The sequence below is a fragment of the Trachypithecus francoisi genome, unplaced genomic scaffold, assembly GCF_009764315.1.
Source record: "Trachypithecus francoisi isolate TF-2019V2 unplaced genomic scaffold, Tfra_2.0 Lachesis_group13, whole genome shotgun sequence".
NCBI lineage: Eukaryota > Metazoa > Chordata > Mammalia > Primates > Cercopithecidae > Trachypithecus > Trachypithecus francoisi.
In genome coordinates this window covers 15,203,390-15,216,912 of record NW_022681458.1, presented here as the reverse complement: position 1 = coordinate 15,216,912, position 13,523 = coordinate 15,203,390, and the positions used below count along the sequence as shown (strand labels likewise).

At 35.5% G+C, this 13,523-nt stretch overlaps 1 protein-coding gene across 1 annotated transcript in view; it reads left to right on the top strand.

The window, feature by feature from the left end:
* The window catches only part of NYAP2 (neuronal tyrosine-phosphorylated phosphoinositide-3-kinase adaptor 2), a 294,403-nt gene extending 288,224 nt beyond the window's left edge, over positions 1-6,179 (top strand). The window contains exon 8 of the mRNA XM_033230039.1: positions 842-6,179. Within this exon, the coding sequence (XP_033085930.1) occupies positions 842-1,069 (228 nt within the window). The 3' untranslated portion in view covers positions 1,070-6,179. The remainder of the gene's footprint in view (positions 1-841) is intronic.
* The last annotated feature ends 7,344 nt before the right edge of the window (positions 6,180-13,523 follow it).

The window sequence follows — 13,523 nt, the reverse complement described above, 5'->3', positions numbered from 1 at the left end:
TGATGAGATGAATTTTAAAAATATTCTACTACATTCTCTTTATAAATAAACCTAAGTGTTTAAAAATTATTTCAAGAATAAAACAATGTTCATTAAAATCTCTAAAACATATCACATTCATACTAGACCTCACTGAAAAGTAATTCCAATTATTGAATTTAAAAATATGGGAACCAATAAGACAATGGAGCCAACATAAAGTTACAGGTGTATATTTGGAAAATTGCTTAAAAGTGTAAAAGATTTAACTTTCATATCATGAACTTTTAGAACGTATTGAAAAATATTCATGCCCAAATTGTTGTTAAATATCACGATGTTTACTAATTTAAGTACAAAGTTTGTATATGGTTTCCATTCTTTCAGTTTTGTTTTGTAAGAGTTATCTCTTAATTTATCTTAAGAGTTTTTAGACTGGGCATAGTAGCTCACATCTGTAATCCCAGCACTTTGGGAGGCTGACGCAGGAGGATTGCTTGAGCCCATGAGTTTGAGACCACACTGGGTGATATAGAGAGACCTCATCTCTATCAAAAATAAAAAAAAAATAGCTGGGCATGGTGGTATGTGTCTGTAGTCCCAGCTACTGGGGTGACTGAGGTGGGAGGACCACTTGAGCCCAGGAGGTCGAGGCTGCTGTGAGCTGTGATTGCATCATCGTACTCTAGCCTGGGTGACAGAGTGAGACCTTGTCTAAAACAAAACAAAACAAAACAAAAAAGAATTTTAGAAGAGATATAGAAACACCTGACATTGTTCTAAGAAACTACTAGCACAGTGCAAAAGAAATATGCTTTCATTCCATTTTTTTCTTCTGTATTCACTCTTTCTTTTTTGCTAGGTGGCATGCATGCAGTGGTTTCATGGAGACCATACAATGCTTGAGATGATTGAGAAAAAGCGTTGCTTGTGCAAGGAAATAAAGGCTAGACAGAAAACGGAAAAGGGCCTTTGCAAACAGGATAGCATGCCTATCTTGCCCAGCTGGAAGAAGAATGCAGGTGCCAAGAAGTACAGCCCTCCACCCTATTCTAAACAGCAAACGGTATTCTGGGATACTGCCATATGAGTGTGCGCAGGATGGTGTGAGCTCCACATTTCTTAATATGAAGAGGGAGGTCGACTCGGTCCTATGACAATGAACTGTTACATATCTTTTCTGTGGGAGTGGAATGCCATGGGAAGCTGTGCCTATTCGTGGCAAGTTCAAGATAAAATGCATATGCCCTTGCAATGAAGGCGCACTTATTTATCCCGGATTATTTTGAATCCAGAAGATATTAAAATGTAAATATTTTACTAGTTTATGGGTGACACCTGAAATAATACACATTATACATATATAAATTACAGAAATATCAAGAGTTTACTATATGATATCATTTCGGTATTAACTGGTTTGTTATCTCTTTTATATGTAATCCCTTGATGCCTTTTATTATTAATTTTTGCATTTAAAATGTTTTTTTTTTTTTTTTTTTTACCCTTGCCCACATCTGGTTTCTGTACAAGAGCTCACAACTATAAATCATGTTCAATCACATAATATATGATCTGGTGCTAGTAACATAGAAGCTGAATACCATATTTGTTAAGAGCATCTGTGCTTTTTAAGTTTCAAGGGTTTGACAGGAAATGAATGCAAACGTGATGCTTAATTTGGACGTCCAAGTTACATTGACAACAATATTTTGCTACATTGGCTTTATAAGAATTTCTCTTTAGTATCCTCTGGCAATGGTTAGACTAACCATTAGTCTGATTTAGTAATAACTAAGCAATGGTTAGTCAGACTCCAGAGAAAGTTACTAGGATATATTGGATATCCCAGCAGAAAACATTGCCTTCAGAAATGACTTTAGGGACATGTGTCCTTGCATCATTGATCTGATGGGAGGAGACCAGGGTTCACTGTGACAATGGAAGGAACAAGGAATTAATAGCTCGAGAGCATGACTGCTTTCAAGAAAGTGGGACCAGTGGCATTATAGCCACCTTAATCACTATATTTAAGTAACTTTTCATGTGTGTGCTTGTTTCCCCAAGAAAATGAGAAATAAACATTCAACTAGACCAGTTTACATATTTTAATGCACTAAATGCCAATCTTTCTAAAAGTTTAGATCCATTGATAGAATATGTATTTCTTGTTAATTTTTTCAAACTGGTTATCACCACATTTCTGGGTCATAATCTTCTGTATGTGATCATCACACCCATTCTCACTGATTATGACACCATGACCAAAGAATTATGGCCATTTTTTATTTGATTTTGTTTCAAGAAAGAAACAGGAAATGCAGGGGATGAGGGATGGGGTGGATTCAATTTTATGTGGTGGTGAAATTTAAGTTAAAAAAATCATATATATCTTTTAAGAAGAACTTGTTAGTTGAATATAAATATTGCCACGAATAAATAAAAAAGAAACTATCGCATATATTTTGTATATTTAAATTACTATTTATGCCTCCTAAAATTGATAGTATGTGGTTCTTTGTTAACAATCAATTTAGTATTATATTTCTGAGAGAAAAGGTGTGTTTTTGAAGTTATTGTTATAGCAGTTTTTCTTGTAAGGGTATTGACAGCAATAGTTCAGTGCTGCTCAATAAAACCAAATATAACAGGAGTTAGAGAATTTTTGTAATCTATATTGCTACAAACCTAGTGATGCTTTATCAGTAATAGTTTCTTTCAAAAGCCTTTTCAATGTTATAACATGATTTTCTAATATTTTATAATTAATGTGTATTTTGATGTCCAATTCGAATTCTGAAAGAATAAGGAAAAAGGTAAGTGGGAGCAGTGTACGGTTGGTGTGTCTGTGTGCGTGTGTGTGTGTGTGTGTGTGAGTGTGCGTGTACACGAAAGAATACTCAGTGGGAAAACTGTATACATAAAATGCTTACTGAAGTTGCAGGTTCTGCTTGTGTAATTGAGGTGGTAGAAAACCGGGATCACAAATGCAGGAAATTACAAAGGGATCTTAAGTAGCTTAAATAAAACCCGCCAGCATGTTTCACCAGATATAGATTATGTTTCAAACCCAACAATCTATGGAGCACAAATCTAAGGGTGATGAAAATGTGTTTAGATAAAATCAGAATGGAAATAAAATGTCTTTATGACCCCAGTTGTTATCCTGATTTCAGTTATTATGACCACATATACTCAAGCCTATCAGTCAGATACAAGATACTAATTCTCAGCATTTCTGTGAAACGTACATATTTAGGCTCAGTATGATGATGATTAACCCTCCCTTAACATTTATATTTAGGGAACATCTTTCTGTGGGGAGATGCAAATGTGTTTTTCAGACGCCTGTCTTTCCCATATCACTCTGATTTAGGCAGAAGGTTTATTTAATGTTGCCCATTTGTCAAGAAGGAAATAAAAGTACTGACATGATCTGTGTTGGATTAAACCATTCCCATTTGTTCTATCAAACTCACACTAGGGCTAGGTTTCATGCACTCCTTTTTCAAATGCATTATTTTCTGAGGCGGTAACTTGTTTGAAAATTTGACTTTAGGCAACGATTTTCATTTATTTCCGCAAATCTCTACTTAAGTGGAAAGCGACTGAAAGATCTGGAAAAGTGGCTTCACTGAGATTTAACTCAAGAACTGTTATTCTGTGCCTACACAATTGTCTGTTGTGGCAATGATCATTCCATAATCAATTTCCTTTTTGTGTAGTGTTTCTCTAAATGGAGAAAAGGAGGTCATTAGTATGTAGAGAAAAATAAGCAGACTCTCTGACAGTAATCAACCAGGATACTTCAATATATTAATTTGGTCAGAAGATAGCCTACAGATAGCCAGAACACTATGCTATGATGAAGCTCATATTTCTAGCAGTGCCAAAGAACAAATCATCTCATGGCGTGGTTATCAGGTTGAAAGAGCTCATACTTACGAAAAATGGTCCTCTCACAGCAAATTTCATAGAAACAGAATTTTATTGGATGTCACAAGATGCTTTTACATGTGAAACACTCCTTAGCAGAGAAGATATAAATTTCTTTAGAATTGATGAAAGGAAAATATAAAAATCTGCATTTTTTTCAATCGCAGATGCCAGCATCCTCTGAGGTATAAGAGTAATTTTTTACATAAACAGCGCCCGCATCTCTCCCATGTTTATGCTACTGAAGCAAGCTTGGCGTCAAATGTGATGGATTTGTGTAAATGAAGGTTAATACTCACCCATGTAAAATAATTAGGAAAGCAAAACATCTGGAGATTAAAATTTGTAGTTTTAAAATATTATATATTCAAACACATGCCAGTTGTAGACAACTAGATACAACTTTACTTTCCAAAGTAGTGACAAAATTGTCTTTGAATGCTTCTAGAGAATAAAAGAAGGTTTTTATTACTACATTTTGGTGCAGGTCTTGCCTATACATGGAATTTAGTTTGATTCTTTTGAGCAAATTTAGTGACTACGTCAATAAAACTAAACAAAGCTATTGGGTTATTGTTTTAACTAATTAAATAAGACATCAACACAATGCACATACAAGTGCAATTTTAATATCACTTCCATATTAAGACAAGTCAGTTTCCTAAAGTAGAAAAGCGCTTGTAAAATAACCACACTCACATGTGAAATTGAGAAACGATTCCTATGATGTAAGCAGTAAGTAATCAGAGATGAGAGGTAATTCACACTTGCAAATAAATAGAAGTAGAATAGATAGCAATTCATAATTCACTGTGTCCCAAACTTAAGTGGAAATAAAAGAAAAATTGTACCTATAGCATTTAACATTATATCGCTACATCCTCCATGTATGCAAAATAGACAGTTAATTGTAGAATGTGGACAATTTGTTATTAATCCATTATTGAGCAACTTATGTATCAGGCATTAAAAAATTCTAAAGCACTGGGTGTTAAACATTGAAAAAGATGTCGTCCCACCTTTCAAGGAGCTTAATTATGCAATCATCAATATTTTCAAAATAAAGCCAATTGTTTTGAAGAATATATACAATTGTGTTTACACAATTCTCTTTTTTTTCAGATCAAGTGTATAGTCAAGGTAAAATTCTAAACATACTAAACTTAATGTCTAACTATAGAATATGTTTGTGTGTAAGCCTCGATGTGTGCATATATAATATGTACTGCTGTCTATGTAAATCATTAAAAGGATAACACATTTTGCCATGTTGGACTTGAACATTATGACTTGGGGTTTGGATGATTTAAAACTCTTTGATATTTGGGTCAATTACATTGCAGCAAAATGTGTGTAATATGGAAAAAATGTCTGATTACATTTCCCTTTAAATATTATGAAATTTCAAATTTAAGGGGAATTTTCTTTAAGGAAATGCTGTTGGATTTATCTCAACCAAACATATGTGAAAATTCTTTTGAAGTGTTCAATTGTTCCCAAATATAACTGGGTTTGCCCACCCTAAAAGCATCTACATTTACACATGTATACACCCACGTACAGTATACATACTGTATATAATATATATGAAAATGTTTAGTATGCACTTCTTTTGATTGGAACTCCTTAAGTTAACATTTATAGTGTAGCAACTTGTGTAAAGTGCACTGTGATTATAAAAAGCAAAGCACAGTAAAGTCACAGGTCTTGTTATCTTGCACTAAAAATGTGTTTACGTATTTAGCAGTTGTATGTTTACTTTCTTGCTCTTTCAGACAATTGAAACAAATAGCTATGACAAGATGATATAAAATAATATGTTTTTTAGTGGATAATGGCACTACATTTTTAAAAGACAGGGTTTTTAAAGAAAACCATTTAACATCCATTCCAATATAACATGTTTACCATATCTAAAAATTTGAATGTCATATTGCATTTTTCATAATTCATTAGAAATGTCAGGTATGTGCCTGAAAAATTGTGCAAATAAGCATTAGATAACAGATTTCTCTACTCATGTGTTATTAGCCATTTCTATATACATAATAATATAAACACTGATGTTTTCATGTCTCTTAATTTTTGTACTTGATTTTTTTAGGTAACATGTAATTATAAATGTACTTTGATACTACTGAAGTAACCAGATGTTGTTTGAAAATAAATTGTTTTCTTTAGTGCATTGACAATATTTTACAATACTTTTTGTGCTTATTTATTTGTGCTCCCGTGTAATTCTAATAAAAGCAATAGTTTAAATTAGTTGACTTTGTCGTTACTGGTATTTTTTAATCAAGAAACAAAATCATAACTTTTTCAAAGAAAAATACAACATTTTTCAACTTCTGCAGTTGACCATGAGACTGCATGTATTGTAGAAGACTAATGCTGGTGAGTATTGAGGGTCTAGATTTTCTAATTTGTTATGTGACCCCTAGTTGTCCTTAATCACTACTTGGCTTCTCCCTCAAGGTGACCCATTAAGTAAGGGGAACATTGACGCTTCTCTTTCTTCCATATGTACCTAATTCCAGTTAAATGACTCAGAGTGCATCGAAGGTGTGCTGGTGGCATGAAAGAGAAAATTCTGGCAGTCCTAGACCTGTGTATGTCAGCAAGATATGTATTGGAGGGGTACTACTTAGCACATTCATTTATTCAGTCATACTTTTAGAGTTAACCTGGTTTAAGTCAGGAGCAAGTCAGTATGTGTAGTGTTGCTAGGATATCAATATCTAAAATATCATTGAGCATGGTAAATATATGACAAGATTCTGGAGCTCAGTCAGTTTACAAAAAATCCTCATAAAATAATGCAGAGACTTCTAATAATTTCTAATGGCTACTTCATCAACCACTTACATACTCTTATATCCAATCTCAACATAATTATAATTTCATAATTCCTCACCAATTATTTCCATGTTCATTTTATAAAAAGAAATAAATTTATTCTCATTGTTTGGTCCCACGCTTCCAGCTACTCAAATGCTCGGTGTGCTACTGTACGTTTTGGTTGAACAAGAACTAACCTGTCACCACCCCACCACCATCAACAGTCCAACCTTCCATCCATCTCAGGCCATGAAAAAAAGCTCCCCAATATTTGAAATTATCGGTCTTTTCCATTCTCCCAAAGCCCATTACAACTCGTTTTATTCCAGCTCTGTGATCTCAGATTCTAATTAACTTATGTTGACACAATGATGTGAATGACTGATAAAACAATGTTCATCCTATAGTGATTTGTATTTGAGAAGATTCTTATTAACATGCCTGAGTAAATATCTATGAGAATGTCAGGTAATGTGACAAACCAAGAGATCGGAAGAACATAACTTTAGAGAAAATTTTGCATAACATCACCTCACCTCATGCCTTGTAGAGTGGTGGTTCTCTCAAATCTTGCCGTGCAAAAAAAAAAAAAAAAAAAAAAAAATCGCTTGGTCAGTTCTTAAAAACTCCCAATGTCCAGAAGGCTGCCTGAAGCAGTACACAGGTGCTGGCAGTTTTTAAAAAATCTACTAGATGAGTCCAATATGGAATCAAATTTGAGTATTAAAGCAGTGCTTCTCAAACTTGAATGTACATTCTTACCACCTGAGGATCTTGTTGGCATACAGGTTCTGATTTAGAAAAGTTTGAGAGTAGGAATCTCTAGCAAGATCTCAGGAGATGCTGATGCTGCCTGTCCATAGATTACCCTTTGAGCAGCAACTCCTTGGCAACTCACTTCTCTGCCTATACGTAGGGAGCCTTTTGTAGCCACTGCCTAAAGCACTACCACTCAAAGCCTACTTCAGAGACCAACAGCACAGCATTATCCTGGGACTTGTTAGAATGGAAAACTTTACCTTTATCCCCGATAGATCTTTAGGGCTGAGGCTCATGGATCGTGTTTCAGCCAGCCATATAGGTGATTCTTATGCCCAGCAAAGTTTGAGATGCATTGTCTTAGACCAATGTTGCTTTCAATCATGGCAACACATTACATTCTTGTGAGATTTTTATTTAATGCCGATGCCTGGGCCCCTCTGTCAGAGATTATGATTTTATTAGTCTGGAGTTAGGGCTAGACAACTTTTTCTTCTTTTTCTCCTCCACCTTTTTCTCTTTTCTTCTTTCTTTCCCAGAACCCGCTAGGGGATTAGGATATGACGCTGGTACTGAGAAAGCTATATTAGAGAATCAACTCTGTCCCATACATTGGAAATTGCATCATTTCCCCCAGAAATAACATTTCATCCACTGGACCAAACACAAGAATGTACCACTTCGTAACCCTCCTCATCAAAATGACTTTCAGGTACTTCAGGGTAAAGAGTGGTGTGAAAAAAAAATGCCAGCTTTTGGTTATATCAGCTCCTTGTGATTGGTACCCATCGCTCATTTTAGGAGGCCAATATTTTTCATGACAGCAGGCTTATATTTAAATTATTCTAAATATTGCTTAGAAATTAGTGTCAAGTGCTCTGAATTGTTGATAACAGTATTAGGATTGTGTCATGTTTTTCCCCAGTTGGAATTAATGTACACTCCTCAAACACCCCCACTACGTTGATACACAGTGTTGTGCTTGGGTCTTCATTACAATGCCATCTGTCTTATAATAGTTATTTCTTTGGGAATTTATCCTCTCTACTTACATGGTGAGTTCCAGAAAGAGAAGTTACATTTATTTGCTATAAATCTTATATTCTACAAAGTGCCTGGCCAATTGCTCTGCACATAAAACTATTAGAAATGTTCATTTATTTCATGTATGTGTTTATTCAACAAATACTAACTGAAGTCCACCTGTATGCCAAGCACTGTTCTGGACATAACAGGCCAAACTCAGTATACTTGTAAAGCTTTGATTCTAATTGATTTATATATTCTTTTGAGATTATATTTTCTGCTCTTCTCTCTCATTACATGAAACAAATATTGGGTGAGACCCTAGGACACTTTATATGCCAGAATTGTTATACACACATGTCATACATGTGAGTATTATTTAGGGAGTTTTGTATCTATGTATTTATTTAAACCCTGCTTTTTATCCATATAAAGCAATAGTAATTAATGTGCAAATATAGCAAGGTGACACACATTAGAAATGTGTGAGAATTTTAACAAGAATGAAACACAGTCGGAGCATGAGATAAAATCAATCAGGAATAATTTTAGTTCACAAAATGCATACAATGATACCCTAAGTATCACTACTTATGGGTTTATAATTCATTATAAAAGAAGACTAAAAATAACAATAGTAATGACCACTACAATTTATTTCTTACTTTATGCAAAACACTGACCTAAGTTTTTAAGACATCTTATTTAATTCTTAACTCAACCCTATGAATATGTTCTTTCTCTGGGTAAAGATGCTGAGGTTTAGAAAACTTTCCCAAGGTAATGCACAATAGTAATTGATTGTGGAAATTCAAACCAGGCTTATCCGAATTGAAAATACAACCAATGCAACATAGACTCTTATTTAAATTAATTTTTATTAGTTTGCTATTCATCATATACAGATACTCAAAGACATTTTAATCACTATGCAGTTCCATGTAGCCTGAATGGAAGTGACCCATCTAACTTAGGTATGTACTCATCACTAAAAAAGCAGTATTTTTCTCTACAACACAATGAACTTCATAGGTAGTGCAGATTAGTGTAGGGGAGGTTATGCTTGCTAAAGTCTTTGTCATTAATAATTTCTTATCGATCTTCTAGCTGGTTTCAATGAAGAACAAATCAGTTTGCTAGGGTCAAATAGTAAGTTGTCTTTTAAATTGATTCTGCTTGTTGATTTTCCTTAGGGTAACTATTGTTGCCTTCTGGAGGTATTTTGTTTTAAAGAATGCATTAACCTAAAATTTTGTCTTTCTTTGTGAATATACCATATGATATCACATTTATTAAGGAAAGGGAAAAAAGAGAGAGAGTGAGACTCGGTAGTAAGTTAAAATGTCCCATCCCACTGGGCACTTGTACCTCAATACTCTAACAATATTTTCTCACAAGGGTCCTTGAAAGGTGTTACTCATAACACTTCAATATAAAAAAATTCACACTTTTTAAATTTTAATAGTTAAGAAATTTTTTTTTTTTTTTTTTTTTTTGAGACGGAGTCTCGCTCTGTTGCCCAGGCTGGAGTGCAGTGGCCGGATCTCAGCTCACTGCAAGCTCCACCTCCGGGTTCACGCCATTCTCCTGCCTCAGCCTCCTGAGTAGCTGGGACTACAGGCGCCCACCACCTCACCCGGCTAGTTTTTTGTATATTTTAGTAGAGATGGGGTTTCACCATGTTAGCCAGGATGGTCTCGATCTCCTGACCTCGTGATCCGCCCGTCTCGGCCTCCCAAAGTGCTGGGATTACAGGCTTGAGCCACCGCGCCCGGCCAATAGTTAAGAAATTTTTACTTGAATATAAAGCTAACATATTAAACTACTTTATTTCATTCACTGAATAAGTATCTCTTGAATGCTTGTTATAATACCAGCCATGGTGACCAGTGATCAGGCTATGGTCATGAATAAAAGATGGCAACCCCACTTATCTTTGAGATTATATAATGGATATAATTATTTATATCAATGTTGAAGTTGGTAGCATCAACTTAACCCAACCTTCACCTTAAGGACTACAAGGTATGATGTTCAAGTGCTACTCAGATGTGGCAAAACTCATAAGTATTCAAACAGCTGCAAGGAGCCTGCTCTGAGACTAGAAGATTATACACTGCTAGCAGAGGCATTATTTTGCCCATCCTCCTCATTCCCTTGGGGTTTGACACCTGTTTGTCAGCGATTACACATATAGACTTACTGTTTTGTTGGTAAACATATGCTTTTCCTTCACAATAAGAAGACTATGAAGAAAATGATACAGAGGCCTGAAATAACTTTGGAGATCATTAGATAGCCATGAGTTTAATTCTCTCAGAATCGTCTGCTTGCCTGAGGATCCTCTAGACTTTTTCTGAGACTAGAATTCACATGTTTGTTCCACATGTTTGTTCTACTCTAAAATTTTCTTTTCTTTTTTTTTTTTTTTGAGACGGAGTCTCGCTCTGTCACCCAGGCTGAAGTGCTGTGGCCGGATCTCAGCTCACTGCAAGCTCCGCCTCCCGGGTTCACGCCATTCTCCTGTCTCAGCCTCCCGGGTAGCTGGGACTACAGGCGCCGCCACCTCGCCCGGCTAGTTTTTTGTAGTTTTTAGTAGAGACGGGGTTTCACCGTGTTAGCCAGGATGGTCTCGATCTCCTGACCTTGTGATCCGCCCGTCTCGGCCTCCCAAAGTGCTGGGATTACAGGCTTGAGCCACCGCGCCCGGCCTTTTTTTTTTTTTTTTTTTTGAGACTAAAATTTTCTTAACTTCTCATAGCCTTCAAATGCCAATTACATTGTTCAAGTTCCAAACCATCCCACTCTTGTTTACTGAAACCTATCAACCCTATATCTTACATATAAGTCCCTAGAAACCCCTGCCTCCTCCCAGACTCCAGGATCATGCTTCAAAGATCACAAATTCAAATGATTGTATGTAAGAGAGGCAAGTTTCTGTCATCAAATATTGCGACAGGCAATAAGCAAAGTAGAGATTGAAAAACTGGAGGATGAGGAGAAGGTGGCCTGCAATACAAACTTCAACATGAGGGTATGAAGTTTGCCAGGGAAGGACACAAAGGTAGGGATGTTACGAAGCTAAAAAATAAGATTAAGATTATCTAGTTCTGGAAAACATAATTCATCTCAAATATTGTTGGGTGGAATCTTTTAAAGAAGTTTACATCATTTTTATTTGAATGTGTAGACTCTTTTCAAATAAATATATAGAATTTTAAAAATTATACCACTGAAGAACTTCATCAGAGTGGTTTGGAAAGGAAAGTAAGACAAGTCAATGCATAAAAATGAAGAAAAATTAGTTCAAGAAATAGTAAGGCCAAAAATTGATTGGCCACCTTATTTTCTGATGACTTCTCACAGTTTTTTCTTTCTGCTTTATCAATGCCTCATTCACTAAATCTAAGAAGGTGAGATGGGATATAAACGATGAATAGTCAACTAGGCAAATACTTGAGGTAATATTTTACATATTTGGGGAATTTAAATTTTCTGAGATAAAAGGCACTTGATGTGTTGGGGAACCATACAGGTCACAAATATCATAAAGGTGAGGTCAGGGAGAGAGACAAGGGCCAGATTATGTAGGCACTGTGGAGTTTATATGCAGGCACTGTGGAAAACATTTTACTTATCTATAAAAACCAAAGTCATAGGTGAAGTTTAAGAGTTTATGGATCTACTAAAGAGGATATTCATTACCCCTTCCTTAACTGATTGACATATTTATTAATAAGTATGGGCAGAAGACCAAGAATCACCAAACATTTGATGAAAACTAACGTTACGAATAAAAGGAAATTAAATAAAATAGGTAAGTAAAGAACAGAAAAGATCGTTAATAAATTATAGTTATATTGATTGCCAGAGGTGGATTGAATGTGAAACTAATGAAGCTTAAATTTAGTGGTCACACACATGTTAAAGCTACTCTAAGATGAGGTAAGAGACCCTACTAATGTGTTTGTGTGTGGTCATACAATTTGGTAAAATTTGTAAAAGTAGGCTATTTTGACTGCAGTCAGTTGAGAGTAATACCTTTTTCTACTCTAAATTACTTTCCATCCTACTTCTCCTTGCTTTGGGAGTGCTGGAATGGCTATGGGAATTTTGGGGATTTGTCTAAGAAGAACTTGAATTGGATATACATTTACTTTAGCAGGGTATTTTCATATGGCTCACAGAATTCATAATTTTACAGTTTTTTTTTTTTTTGTTAAAAACATCCCTCTTCGGCCGGGCGCGGTGGCTCAAGCCTGTAATCCCAGCACTTTGGGAGGCCGAGACGGGCGGATCACGAGGTCAGGAGATCGAGACCATCCTGGCTAACACGGTGAAACCCCGTCTCTACTAAAAAAAAAAAAATACAAAAAATTAGCCGGGCGAGATGGCGGGCGCCTGTAGTCCCAGCTACTCGGGAGGCTGAGGCGAAAGAATGGCGTAAACTCGGGAGGCGGAGCTTGCAGTGAGCTGAGATCCGGCCACTGCACTCCAGCCTGGGCGACAGAGCGAGACTCCGTCTCAAAAAAAAAAAAAAAAAAAAAAAACATCCCTCTTCCATTTATATAAGCTTCAGTCCTCACAAAATTTGGAGTTGCTTCTCATTCTCATAGATATTAATAGATATCTAGAGGGATACAATTTCCATAAACTAAAACAAACTGCAAAAGGAAAAATAAATCAGAAAAAATAAAATTCATGAAATATGGGGTACTTCAGCTGCCTGCCCTTCCCTCATCCCTTCAAACAAAAGAAAACAAACAAGAGACAATGTGTAGTTAAAAGAGTAGGGCCATTTTACCAACCATTTCAGGGAAATATGATTTGGATATCTAGGAAACCCGTAGGCCCAAATGCTATATTAAGCATCTTATATACATTACTAAAGTAGTCTCATTTCCTGAATATGCTCATTTCCTTTACCATATGATTGCTGCAATATTTATGAGAATTGATGAAATTAATCTATTTGGAAAGTTAAG